The following is a 14,387-nucleotide window of genomic DNA, read 5'->3' on the forward strand; positions in this document are numbered from 1 at the left end:
TTGCCGATAAGCGTGTCGGCGCAGCACAATCTTACAGCCGTTATTTGTTCGTCACGCAATGCTGTCACGGCATATGCTGCACATTTTGATCTATTTTGTATAGAGCACTCACAGCATAAGTGAAACAATTTAGTCATTGTTCATCTGTTTGTTCATATATGTAATAATATGTGTATACTTAAATAATCGTATTCTATAGTGTACGTGGCCTCGGTCCAAATCACGTTTGTTGTACGTTCTGATGTTTCAGACAACAGCTGATAAAGCTAGTGGCTGTACTCACTAGAATTTTAAAAAAATCGTCATAAACAAATTATAGATCAATGAAGCAAGAACTAGCTGAAATCAAAATAGGAAATCACAACGAGTCTAATTCGTGAGAAAAACAGACTAAATTTAATTAGTAATTACGTGAGTAAATAGTCCTGGCCATGCTATTTTATTTGGCGTAGTTTGTTTGCTTAGTGGAGCATTGGTATGTTTGTAACAGAAAATAGAGGACTGTTGTCAATACAGTCCAAACTTATTGGCAGTAAAATATTGTAAATGAAACACCTATTGACCGGTTACCTCCGCGGCCACCATTTGGTCGTTCCGATAAGGGTTTCATTATTGTCTTTACCCCTATTAAGCGGCCACCTAAAATTCAAAAACTTTATTTTGGAAAGGGCGATGGCAGATAAGAGTCTGAAATTGAAGGTGCATGACGAGTGATAATTCAAACACACGTCTATCATGATTGTCTTGAATTGACTCCATGTTCACCAAGAAATTTATATCCCGATAGTGAAAAATTAAATATTTAAGGTACACCAACCTCTATTTAAGCGGCTAGCCCCATCAAGCGGTCACCACCCATTTCCCCGAGGGTAGTCCACTGTATTACATGTAAACCAAAAATAATTACACAGAGCGAAAGGACCCCGGGGGGGGGGGGACACTGCCATATATGGGCTATATAGGAATGTGCCGCTGTGAAGGGTATGGTTTTCAAGCAGTTTACTCTAGGATAGGGTATATAAATCAGAGCGTTTGGGTCTAGAATAGGGTATCATTTTTCACAAAATTGACTAGTTGGTTGAAGATTTTATCTAGACTAAGGAAACCAGGAATTGCCACTCAAAAATATAAAAAAATCAAATCAGCAAGTTTAAATTTACCCAAATCAGCCTCAACAGTGTCGATAGATGGGGGGATTTGGGGAGTTTACTCCAGTATAGGGTAGCAAAATTCAGCTGAACTAGCTCTGGTATAGGCTAAGGGTTCCAGGGTCCAAGCGGCACATCCTCATCCAAAAATTCCCAAAGTACCTCCCCCGGGGAAAGGACCTAGGTATGAGTTTAGCGTTACAGTATTTCGCAGGGCATATAGGTAGCGGTGGTCGAGTAAAAGATAACAACAGGGGCAATGGTAAACTATTCATTCTTTTCATTTCTTAATTTAATCTCTTCCTACTCAACACGATTGTGTGCTCCCAGTGGTTCCAAGCCTTACGGAGCCTTAGGATTAGTATTAGGATAGAAATTGTCCTACCCCTACCCCCTAAAATGGGATGACAGCATTGCGTGACGAACAAGAACCGCTGCAAGCGAGGATTCAAACTATGATGATTAAACGTAATATTTTGGTGTAGTGCAAAGCAAGCAACTATCTACAGATGACTTAACCGTTTTTGACTTAGATGCAGTGATGGTCATATGTGTCGAAAGAGGGTCACAGATTCATGGTATTCGACCATTAAATAAGTTGACAGTTGGCGATTTACATCGGACGTGATGTAAACAAAAGCAAACTTGTGCTTTACGTGCGACGAATGGTGAGAGAAACACGTCAAATCGGCTTTGGACCTGCCTTTCACAGCAAATGAGGTTAGAGCATTTCGAAATTATCAGCTCTGTGTCTATTTCAACTTAACATAGGTCAATTCATGAGGCGCATGCTAAAATATATGTCTAACCCGTAAATTGAAATTTGACGACGGATGGTCAAATATTTGCATTTTTAACGTACTTTGAAAAGCTCTCGCGTCGCTCACAATCATTTGCCCAAAGAAATTTTTACAGGAATCTGTAGACCATCCTTCGGCGATTCAACCACCAGAAGCTTAATCCATTTGAAGGTTTCGCACATAGTGAAAATTAATTATTTTCACGAAGTACTTTTAACTGAATGAAATACATGTCTTCGAAATTTAATTATTTTGCACCCAAAATGACAACGCAACATTCCCTAAAATCCACCCAGTACACATTTAAGCATTGTACAAAAATATTTGAGTGTTTTAAAGACGGAAGAATGATGTGGTTTTGCATGCGAGGCTCTCAAACTTGTTTAATAAAATGGTGCGTCAAATGACGATTTTAACGGAATTTGGTAATTTGCATATTTCTTTGAAATAAAAGGATATTTTGCCAAAAAAAACTATCCAGTAGTTTTTTTCATGCCCTTGCCTATCTACCATGAAAATATGAGCGAAATCGAATTTTCGACCGTTGCCGAGTTATTTTCCATTTTTATGGACAGGGACTCTTAAGCTTCATTGAAACAGACATAAACGTATTGACTTTTGGACCTAAAGCATCAAAAAGGATTTTGAAAATACACCACTGGTGGCTCAAAAATAAAGAAAGAAAAGTTGATTTCCGGTTCGTCGGGAGGAGATTTTTGGCAGCCATTAATCTCACAGGAAGCGTGGAAGGAGCGCTCGTGCCAGTCTTTCTCCGCATCACACATTGGACTTGACCAAGAGCGCGGACTGCCCGTTTCACCGCCCGGCCTTTTTCCGCCCTGCTGTGGCGGTCCGGATGGGAAAATTCCGCCCGCTCCAGGACCCAATCAGATTGCAGGATTTGTTGAATTCCGCCCGCTCACGAGCCGAGGAAAAGATAACTCAAGTTTACGTGTACTGAAAAAAGGGCTTTTTTCTTTAGTTCACCGTGGAAGAAAACCTGATCATTTGGGTAAGGATAAAAAAAGTCTCAAAAAAACACCCGTTTGCCAGCCACTTCCCAGAAGAAGACTTTAACAACAGCCGTGATTTCGTAGATAGGCTTGAGGAGGTGCTGAACGAAGAAAGTTTAGAATTTGCGGCACAAATCGGAGAAGACCCTGAAGACCGCATGGCGAAGAATAGCAAAAAAAAGAGGCGGCGCGCAGGTAGACTTAAAAAAATTGGAAAAGGAGGGAGATAGTGCCGTCTTGAAAACAGGGACATGGCCTCCCTCATTCTTGACCACCGTGAAAAGTATGCGAGGAGTACTGTTAGAGTTTGCAGAAGGCGAGGAGGAGAACTTCACTGAGGATAACGCTACAGCTATGCGTGTATACTTCTCCAAGAAGCTCACTGTTTCAGGGAAGGCGAGAATATTTTTTTATTCGCCGTAAAACACTTTTAATAGTTGACGTTAGGAATAAATTTGATAAGACTTTGGCTATTCAGATTAACCCTGAACTAGAGCACTATCAACTGTTTTTTATCAACACCTCGGGGTGGGAGAACGGAGCAGGAAAATAAGCTTAATATCACTTAGCTTAATTAGAAATAAACGCAATGCTTCCTGTAGATAATGGAGGGTGAATAGGGGTATTTGAATTCTTCGAACTGTCAAAATGTCCATCCACAGTGGCATGTCTTTTTTAATAAGTCCGACTCCGCGCGCAATTACTTTTCTATCGCTAGGTAAAAAAGTTAGGCATGAATTATGCTTCTCATAAAATAAAACGGGTTGGGCACACCGAGATCGCTTCCAAAATTTGTTCCAACAGAAAGGTTTGATGGCCCCTCACGAAGAATAGTGACTTCGTTCAGCAGTGAGGTTCGTTTTCTCCAATTAGATCGTCCCACCGGTTCGGTTCCCACACGCGCGGTGACTTTGCCTGCACGAGAAGTGACTTCGCCTGGATCCGCCGCATGGAGCAAAGTCAGGCGAAGTCACCCCTTGAAGGCGAAGTCACTCCTCGTGTGAGGCGATCTAACTTCCAATGGGAGCAATGAAAAAGACAGACATAAGCATATAATCGATATCAAAACAGGTGTTCTTTTTTTATAAGCTTGCCATTGCGTATTCGTTGGTGAAGAATTTTTTTAGTCTTAAGCTAAGTGGCGGATGTCAACTGTTCCCGGGACTGTTCTTTAGTTTTTTTAAGACTTCTAGGGATATGTACGGTGGAATGTTGTGACTCGACTGTCGTCCCGTACTTAGCGCTAAATGTAATGCCTGAAGAGAAATTAAAGAGAAAAAGAAATTGTCTCGTTGCAGAGTCTCGCTGTGTAATTTTGTCCTCACCAAGCTTACACAACTTCTATTTTCGTATGGTAAAGATTGTTATTGTTGTTGGTTTTATTGATCCTTACAAGTTGCTGGCGTCAAGGAGTCTCGGCCCTTTCGGAAGTGTTTTCGGGGTGGTCAAATTCCATTGAGTGATCGGAATTATTCAATAACTGCGACATTTTCTTCGAGTGGCGTTGTGCGCCGCTCGCTAACTGACTTGGCATACGTACTTCTCGATAAATGGAAAGGCCAAAATAATTTTATTTTGAATTCATATAAGCTTAAGTCTCCTGTCGGAATAATTCGAACCTGACTGTTTTCGCTCGAGAAAGATGCTGAAGAAGGAACCAAGATTCCGCAGATGAATTTAACATTCACGATGGCGGCTGTTTGTTCGTTGCTCGTATTACTTCGGCAGGTTTCTTTCACAGGTCACAGGTCACAGGTCACTAAAAATATGCCAAAACGTCATAAAAACAGATGCATACAAGTGCGTCCCAAATGTACCTGTAACAGCTTTTTTTCTGAAGAAAAAAAAAACCGCGTAGGGGAAATCAGTTGTTACACGGAAATAAAAAAAAAATTGAGCCAAAGAAAGCCAAGACTTATTTCTGTTGAAAGCATAAATTGTTTGTAGCGTTTCAATGTAATATGAAAACGAAAGAGGCTTACACTGATCCGTGAATTATGCATTTACTTACGCGTGATTTGTGAACCAACGACTTTTGCGGGAATAATTGTTCACTTTTTTTTGGAGATTTTAGAGTCATTAAAGCTCGTAAAGTACAGCAAACTAGATGTAAAACCTGCCCATTCCACGCGCTTGCGGCTGGAGGACTGAGAACTAACCACAGCGACAGTGAATCAGGAGGGCCTAGAATCTAGTCTGTCACGATGTGTCACGGCATTTCGATGCATCAAAATGGAGGGTTCTGTATGTTTTGCGAAACGTGGATAGAATTTGTATTTTTATGTGACACATGATTTAGCCTTTGCATTTTTATGTGAAAAGTGATTTTTTCTGTGAACGTGAAGCTGTTTTCGAATTTTTTTGTGATGCGTGAAAAGGCTAATTACTTATGCGTGAAATTGTCTTCAGACGAGGTATAGGGGACCCTCTTGTTTCTGTTTAGTACATATTCGTTGTAAAGATTTAAAAAAAAGATAGAAATAAAACAGTTCAATTTGCTATCATAATGAAGTATCTTATTACGATAAAATATATTAACACTACATGTCTGAAAGCCAAATTTCAACCCATTTCGTACATATACCACACCTAGAAATTTTTTCATTAAAATTACAGAGTAAAACATTTTTGGTTAGGGTTTGTTGTATGGAAACATCGATAAACCTCTCGGGAATCTCGGTAATTGTTACATCGCGAGTTTTACTGAGTGTTTTGATTGTGACCTGTGACCTGTGACCTGTGACCTGTGACCTGTGACCTGTGAAAGAAACCTGCCGGTATTACTTGACATTGGTTGTCAAATGTATTCTGGTTTTAAAAGATTGGGTTGGAATTGTACTTAAGTAACCTTATTTGAAGTCTTATTTAATAAGCTTATGAAAGAGGTAAGGTAGCGGGAGTTTAGAAGGGTTTCGCTGCGGTGAGGTAAGCTTGTTTATTAAACGTTAAGCTTAAGAGTTTTTCACTTACGTGAGACAAGACGATGGTGTCTAACATGTTTGTAAGGTGAGTGAATGTTATTCTTTTGCTGTTTCGTCAAGAGTCTAAGCCTTCAGTGACCTTTTGAACTTTTTATTAGAAATAAATGTGGACTTTGTAGGTTAAGAAACGAAGGGAATTAGGCATAACCTTTCTAGAAATAGTTTTATATTAGCTTATGCAGTAGGCTTGTTAATAAACTAAAGCATATTTATTATAATTTTTACTTTCATTTCAGCTTATTAATATTCTTACATCTTTTTTATGCAGGATGGGAGTAACTCCATTTTAACAAACTACTTCAAGGTAGCCCTTTTTCCAAGTGCGCTTTTTTCAAAAGCAGTGAAGCTTTGTAACAGCTACGAGGAGGGACACCTCCTACCTCCATCTTCTGCGAAGCAGAGACACAGGAGGACCATTTCCTCCTCAACATTTAACTTTCTGAGAGGCCTCAACCCTCAAAATGTCCAACATCAGGACGTGATTGCAGGAAAACTCGACAACTGGTTGGAAACAAAAGCAAGGCCATCTATAGAGAAGGTACCAAATTGAAAGATAATTATTGTGGTTTCTTTTAGATCTATGTATTATTAGATAGCTCCACACATTACTGTATGATGTTGTAATTTTCACAGGTGCCCACTCTTCAAGGGGACATTTTATTTTGAAGCAAATTACACAAAACAAGACAATGCCATGATATAATTTTAACCTTATTATGTCTGGCAGGAAAAATTATCAGCTGAAAAAAATGATGACAAAGTATTACATCAGGTAAATGGATCTTTAAAGGTTGTAGCGTTTTTTATTTATTTATATGAGAATAGTCCATGCTTGGCACAGCTTTAAAGTAAAGGATGCTTGTTTTGAGTAGAGCAAAGTTCATCCCCCTGGGAGTTTGTAAATGTTATCATTCAAACACACAGTCAAAACTCCCATAAGTGACCACCCAAAATGTTAATCCTAGGTGGTCGCTTACGAGAGAGGTTAGACCATATTGGGTCAAAATTCTGCCTCGTTAGCATAAAGTAACTGCAGAAACTTACCCGTGTTTTTAAACGTTTTATTCCTTAAAAAAAATCAATTTCGAGAAAAAATCCTGTACTTGCCATTCAGAAATTACCTCTCTTGTACTACCCAGGAATGCAATATGGTTACAACACCTTATTATCCAATTTACCCTCTATTATCTGTCAAGTGGTTGCTTATGGGACATTGAAAACAAAAGAAAATTTTAGCTCTAAGAGTTTAGGTTCAGCTCCAAGAGTGGTCCGAGTTGCTTAGTACAGGTTCCAAATACAGTGTATAGTTCTTGTAGTTGTATCCAAAAAGGGTCAAGTTGTTCTTGCTGGGGTGTTCTGACAGTAGACAACCATAATTATGATTGAGCAAAACTTATTTTATTGGTGTTCTTGTAATAATTAGCCTGTTGGCCTCTAAGTAACTTTTAAGATTTCTAAGTAACATAAATTGAACATCCTACAACATTGTCAATTTTACCTTTTTTTTTATCTTCCTGTACTAAAATTAATTGGTTTTAATTATTGTTTTGCAGAAACATGAAGAAGAACAATTAAAAAACCAAAAACTGTCCACTTCCTTGAACACAATGGAAAAGGTGATTAAATATATTTTTGAACTTTGTCTACTTCTGCTTTATTTAAACCCTTTACCCCCAAGGCGAACGGTAGTTTTTCCAACATCAACAAATAAAGACACTCAGCCTGTGTACAATACACCATTTGAAAGCCACTGATCAGCTTATTTAAGAATTGACATCAGCAGCCATGGAGGAGGTTGACATTTTGAGAGAAATTGCTTTAAATTACAAAAATGAACAACTTCAAAACTGTGTTAACTTCTACTTTATTAGGTATACCCCTAAACTATAGCTTACTTAGCAGCTCTTAGTGCATAGCTTAATATGAAACAAGTCTTGCATTCCATTGGCATCCCAAAAAGGGAACTAAAAACTTGTTTGGGTGGTCAATCAAGTCTTAGATAGGAGGGGGTCACAATTTTATGATTTCAATGAGCAGATCTTCACAAGACAATTTTTGTGGCCAAACTTTATAGAAATCTATCAAATATTCACAAACTTAAGTTATGACGTTGTGTGCCAATTGGCACTCTTGGGGAGTAAAGGGTTCATAATTAATAAATTGATATTTTATGTCTTGTGCAGAAATATCAGAGCAGTGTGAATGAAATTTCAAAGTTACAAAAAGAAATCATTGAACAAAAAGAGGTTTGGAAGATTTATATTAATTCAATTAATAACAATTTATTATTTTATCATATAATGCAACATCTCAGAATAATTATTGCATGTATGATGTACAGTCGAACTTTTATTGAGTGCCACCCAGTGACACCAAGTCCCATGAAGCTGTTTCCTTTTGCTCTCAGCTGACAAGAGAAACATACTGAGTCGCCTGGCCAGACAACCTCCTTTTAAACTTTTTTTAACTTTTGCCACTCTCTTTGTTTTCTTGTGTTGTTTTATTAATTGATCACTCAGTAATTATAGACTATTTGGACTGATTTCCATGTTTTGGCACTTTGTAATACTATCAGGAAAGAGCAACATGAAACATCAAAGTTCTTACAATTGCTCTAATTCTCTTCTTCCTACACGAACCCTACAACAGGTAGGCATCTTTGGAGACCCACCCAATAAATGGTACTTATTCCCCTTGCTCTAAAAAATCAGGTGGAAGACTAAATTGACTTCTGCAACTCGCTTTGATTTAATGTAGAGTTGGTAAAAACTAAAGAAAAGATAATACTGTTCTTGAAGACCAAGGTTCAGAGTTTAAACCAGGTAAATGTGTAAGTTTAAACAGGTGACTTAAAGATGACTTAAAGATGACTTGAAGATGATTCATTGAATAATAAATTGATCTAAAGATCGTATTTTTTACTATGGACCATGGTTGTAGCAAATTGAAATTGCTCCCAGGCCAAAGTAGCACCTTGTGATTTCCCCTTTCCATGTTTTTTTTTTTTTTGGGGGGGGGGGGGGGGCGGGGGGTTAACCAAAGATTTTATGCCCAAAATGGCCAAAATGCAGGCACTATGGTTTTATTCTGAATTTTATCAATTATAAAATCTATATCTTAACAGCCTAAAGCATTAACAAATTATTATTTTCATTCATTTTGCCAGCCTGAAGACTCAGAGGAAAGCTCAACTGTAAGTCCAACTATTGTGTGTGCATTTTTACATGTTACTCTACAAAGTTCCATATGGGGAGGCTGAGCCCTGAGTTTCAACCCCTTACCCTTTTGTATACTGTTTTGATAGAAAAGGTATCCCTTTTGTAAGAATACTATCTGTATCTTCTCCTAAAATATAACACGGGGAAACATTTACAGTGCATTTTCTGAAACTGGGGCCACCCAGACAATGAAAACCAATCAGATGGCAGAAGTGAAACAATAGATTCCAATATTTTCATATCCAGCCAATCAAATGTCTGGTACAAAACAATGAAATCTCAACTTGTTTGTTGACGCTTACACAATTACAGAGTTGCTTCTGAATAAATTATCAAGCTCAAACCATTATAAAATAGAGTAGGGTAAACTATAATCTTGAAGAATTTGAATTAACTTAGCAGTTACACAGAAGAGAGAACAAGCAAATTTCGATGAACGATAAAACCAGTGTCTACTTGTACTTCTTAGGTGCAGAAGAAACAAACCAAACATCTCAAACCAATGGTAAGGTGTTTTTCAGTTCAAGTGGTCTATAATCGATCAGATCTTCTTCATATTCTCTCCACACATGCCTAGTCGCATATGTCCATGGCATGAAGAGTTACATATCAAGTACCTAATGTGTGATGATTAAGCTCTGTCTGTAGCTCAGTGGTTTCAGTTCCCAACTGGTATTTATATTGAATCTGTTTGGAACTCATATTTATCATTACTCTGGTTTCGTCATAGCCATCGAAAAACACCTTAGAGTCTGTTAAAGCCGCTTATGAAACAGACAAGGAGCTCATCAATGAGTTGCGAGACAAACAGGTAACACTAGCAGTTGCTAATGGCAAGTGAAGTGCTGCCAGGTGATTTATGAAAAAAATAATGACTAAGTTATATTATATATAATTATAATAAGAACCTTTCCAGAATCATGTAGAGTTGAAAAAAGTTGACAATGTTATGATGAAATTCATTGTCAGTAACAGGACAGATGCGTGAAAAACTGGCGTCAATTTGTTTTTTACAATAGCAAATTGTGAAATTGTCTGCTCTCACTTGTTGACGCGTTGCATAAATTATAAATTCCTGTGTCTGTCCGTTTTTTGACAATGAAAATTAGCCAATGAGCCAATTGGTCTCGAAGATCTTAAAGCTGGGATTGAAAAGGAAATCAACGATACGATGAAAGTCTTTCAAGATCTTGGAGATAACGTATATTTGTTGGAGCTGGAAACCAAAGCTGATGGAGAGCTTCTTGTAAGCAACGGGTTCGGCATCGACGAGTTTCATATTGATTGCTCTCCTCCTCATGGAAAGTTTTTGAATGTCAGTATCTTGGGCCTTCGCTCCTATGTACATGACGATTAAGTTACATTTGCTTTAATGGAGTATGGAGTATTGAAAAGCGACGTGATCCGTCTCAAATATAAAGCCGACCACGATTTGGCCGGTATGGAAAACGGCAATCGCCTTGTTAAACTGGTGTATGACAAACCATCTTTGCCGTATTCTATGCGTATTAGAGGTAAGTGGTGCAAGATCATTCACAATAATCAGCAACCCGTGTGTCTGGAATGCAAGGAACTTGGGCATACTAGGAAAAAGTGCCCGATGATTCGCTGCAGAGTGTGTAAGCAGCTAGGACATATGTCGTGTAATTGTGATCAGAGGGAAGAGAATGATCAAGACGAGCCCAGCGCTGAACGAGATGGCGCTGCAGCTGTTGTACAGCACGATGCACAGCGAGGGGTGCCAAGTGAGTATGAAGAAGACTTAGAGAAGGCTACTCGTACGAATAATAATCAAGTAAATGAAAGTCAATCTGCTAAGAAAATTACACTGAGAAAATGGACCATGAGGAAAGCACAAGGATTAAAACGACAACACACAACTGACACTGATTCTGACGGCAAGGCTAGCGTCTCCGTTCGTCGTCAGAGAATTCATCCTCCGCCAAACCTTTCTAATGCAAGAAGAAAGGAGAAAAAGACTGGCACGGCTACCGATCATAAGTCGCCTGCAAGTTAGTTTTCTTTTTTTCATAACGAACAATGGACCGGGACTTTATAACCATCTTCCTCTCTTTACTCATGACAATTATTTTAACTGTTAAAGGGGCTTCGCTTCCCTGATCGACGGAAAATGGCTTTTTCCTATTTTCTTCGAAACAGACTAGATATAATTCTACTTCAAGAAACTCATTGGACTGTTGACATGGAAATGCAAATCAAACGCGAGTGGATCGGTGATGTTATTTTTAATCAGGGCACAAATACTGCGAGAGGTGTTGCTATCCTTATTCATTCACGCCTTGAGTGTACTCTGAGTCCAACACGAAGTGACAATGAAGGTCGCATTTTAAATATTGTTCTGGAACTTGATTATCACACCTTGAACATCATAAACATTTACGCGCCTCAAACGGACAGCCATCGACGAATTTTCTTTTCTAGTTTGGATGGTTTCATATCCGAGGAGTTTGATAACATCATCGGTGGTGACTATAATTGCATCTGAAACGTAAGGTTGGATAAATTCGGTGGAAATCCAAACCCTGGAAATTTTGCTGCCACAACTCTTCATGGAATTTGCACGCGACATAACATATCTGATATTTGGATATGGTTGGCCATTCGTTTCAAAATTACGACAGGGTATACGTGGGTTTTTCTGCGGCGTATACTTGTTTACATACGTTACGTATGGGCTTTAAGCTCATATATACGACCATTTAGATCGCGTATATTCGCATTTTTAAAGGGCCACACATTTGCGTAAATTCAAGCACGGGGATATGCGAAATAAATGCCCAAACAGACGCGTCTTACAAGGACCAATATATACGCGTGCTAAAATGCGCGTATATGCGGGTCTCGTAAATTACGTTTTATATGCCAGCATGAAATGTGCCTTTTAAGAGAATGGCATTTCATGTATGATAGCAATGAAAATTACTTTAACTAGGAATCGTCAATATGGCGGCAGTGGTAAAATGCCTTGTCTTGCTCTATCTGCTATTTAATGTTTGTTACTGCAGCTCTCCAGTGAATGAACTTCTAGAAACAGTTATCGGAAGTTTACGCCTGAACACCTTAAGGAGACTTCTTTCAGAGGAAAAAGCACACTGGAAACATTTCACTTCATACTTTCTTCGTATCTCCAATCTTCGTCTTGGAAAGATGTCCCTCGCACTGGACTATTCGTTGCAGCGTATCGATCGAGACATACCCAGTTTTCAAAAGGAACTGCTAACGGCTTGGCACCGACATAAGGATTACCGCGAGCGGACCGGATCCGCTGAGTCCGTCACTGACATCCTTAATAAGCCCCTGTTCTATTCAGACAAAAATCCGCGCACCTTATCTAGAACAACAGAAGAACTGAGAGAGCTATTTGTCGCTCTTCCCCCAGAATGGTCCCAAAAGATTTGTACTGCCTCAGTATGGCCGCCGCCTACCTTGAAACCTTCTTTTGGTATTGTGAACTCAAGCCCTGGACAAACGCCCATCGCTATTTCACTGTGCAGGACGCGTCACTTTTACACACGCTTGCTGCAAGCCGAGAGGCCTGTTATCCCTGCTGTAGACCATTGGAAGCAGAAACTTTAATCAGAACGCTGCTTACGCTAAACAATGGAAAGCTTTATATCCACCGCTAATCAACAACAAACACGGTGATCTAAACTGGAAGATCACCCACAGAGTTCTCACCACCACCTTGTCTTTAAACAGGATCGGGGTGTATGCCACACCGTATTGTCACCGATGTGGTGCTACCGACACCTTAGACCACGCCATACTCCATTGCCCATTATGGATAGTAATCCATAATTTCTGGAACCAGATACAGACATATGTGGATAAAATCACTGATCGAAAACTGACGCTCACCACAGAAGTAAAGTTATTTGGAAAAGTGAAAACGAACGATAACCCTTTAACACCGAGAGCACTAGATTTTGTTAACTGGACAATAACATTGGCCCGCTGGGCTATCTATAAATCCGCTGTCAACTACCGAACAAAGAACTTGACATACGCGCCCCAAACGTTGTTTAAAGCTATGGTGAGATCGCATCTGCGTTTCCAATACAAGTTATATAAGTCAAGACACACACAATATTATTTCCCGCATCATTGGTGTTTAGGAGAAGCTTTTGCAAAAGTAGAAAATGACACTCATATTTACATTGTGATAAAACTATTATGTATTAACATATGATGTAAATTAACGTGAACCCAAATGAGAACACTGAGGAAGGTTGAAGAATCTCATTTATTTTAATGACACTATTGTAAAAACGAGGATATTTAATAAGTTGATGAATTAACTAGAGCATTGTAAATGAAAAAGCTCTTAGAGCCTTTTTAGAAAAAAAACCGGTTATCGTCCGATCACCGAAGTCATGTCCTGTTGGAAGGCGTCAGTAGTTAGCTGGGTGACCCCCTGGGAATACACCATGTTGTAGACTTCTGGAACCATTTTTGGACTGGACTCTTCAGAGAAGATTTCCCTACGCCTCCACATCATTGACCCCTCAGTTTTTAATTTTTTTATTATTATTATTTTTCCAGCAAGTTGACAGCATATTAGAACATTTTCTTGTTTGATTACAGTTCTGCATCACTGACCACCACACTAGAGGTAATCTCTTGAATGTGGCTTTGATGACTGACCATTGGAGAATTGCCCTTTTGTGATTTGAAGTTTTAGCTGGCTTTGGAATTTCTTGGTGAGGTAGCCGAGATGTAATTACAATTTCATCACAACAGCAATTAAACGCCCTTCTTCCAAGGGACTTAAAGGAGAGTCCAAGCAATTGAGCGACTTTTGACTTGTTTCTTTGGTCTACGACCACACCACAGGGAACGTACCGGTTTTCGTCCGATCACCGAAGTCAAGTCCTGTTGGGCGGCGTCAGTACCTGGCTGGGTGACCACCTGAGAATACGCCGTGTTGTAGACTTTTGGACCCATTTTTGAACTGGACTCTTCAAAGAAAATTTCCATACGCCTCCCTATCATTGATCCTTCTGTTTTCAAAATGCTTTTATTTTTCCAGCAAGTTGACAGCATATTGGAACATTTTCTTGTTTGATTACAGCGCTGCAACACTGAGCACCACACTAGAGGTAATCTCTTGAATGTGGCTTTGATGACTGACCATTGGACAATTGCGCTTTTGTGATTTGAAGTTTTAGCTGGCTTTGGAATTTCTTGGTGAGGTAGCCGAGATGTA

At 39.2% G+C, this 14,387-nt stretch overlaps 2 protein-coding genes and 1 pseudogene across 3 annotated transcripts in view; all 3 read left to right on the forward strand.

The window, feature by feature from the left end:
- Nucleotides 1–14,387, forward strand: part of LOC145503082 (sacsin-like) — a 166,242-nt gene that overhangs the window by 13,039 nt on the left and 138,816 nt on the right. The gene's annotated exons all lie outside the window — the stretch shown is intronic.
- Nucleotides 5,740–10,016, forward strand: LOC145503124 (uncharacterized). 2 transcript variants are annotated; one of them, XM_081482574.1, is made up of 8 exons: nt 5,740–6,480; nt 6,670–6,714; nt 7,496–7,558; nt 8,126–8,188; nt 8,702–8,764; nt 9,109–9,135; nt 9,630–9,665; nt 9,891–10,016. In XM_081482574.1, the coding sequence occupies exons 1-8, from the start codon at nt 6,205–6,207 to the stop codon at nt 9,999–10,001; spliced, it is 684 nt and encodes a 227-aa protein (XP_081338700.1). In that variant the 5' UTR covers nt 5,740–6,204; the 3' UTR covers nt 10,002–10,016. The 2 variants fall into 2 exon arrangements, with proteins under 2 accessions (XP_081338700.1, XP_081338701.1); XM_081482575.1 differs by lacking the exon at nt 6,670–6,714.
- LOC145461625 (5S ribosomal RNA) lies at nt 13,996–14,114 on the forward strand (annotated as a pseudogene).

This window comes from Orbicella franksi, chromosome 11 (assembly GCF_964199315.1).
Source record: "Orbicella franksi chromosome 11, jaOrbFran1.1, whole genome shotgun sequence".
Lineage (NCBI taxonomy): Eukaryota > Metazoa > Cnidaria > Anthozoa > Scleractinia > Merulinidae > Orbicella > Orbicella franksi.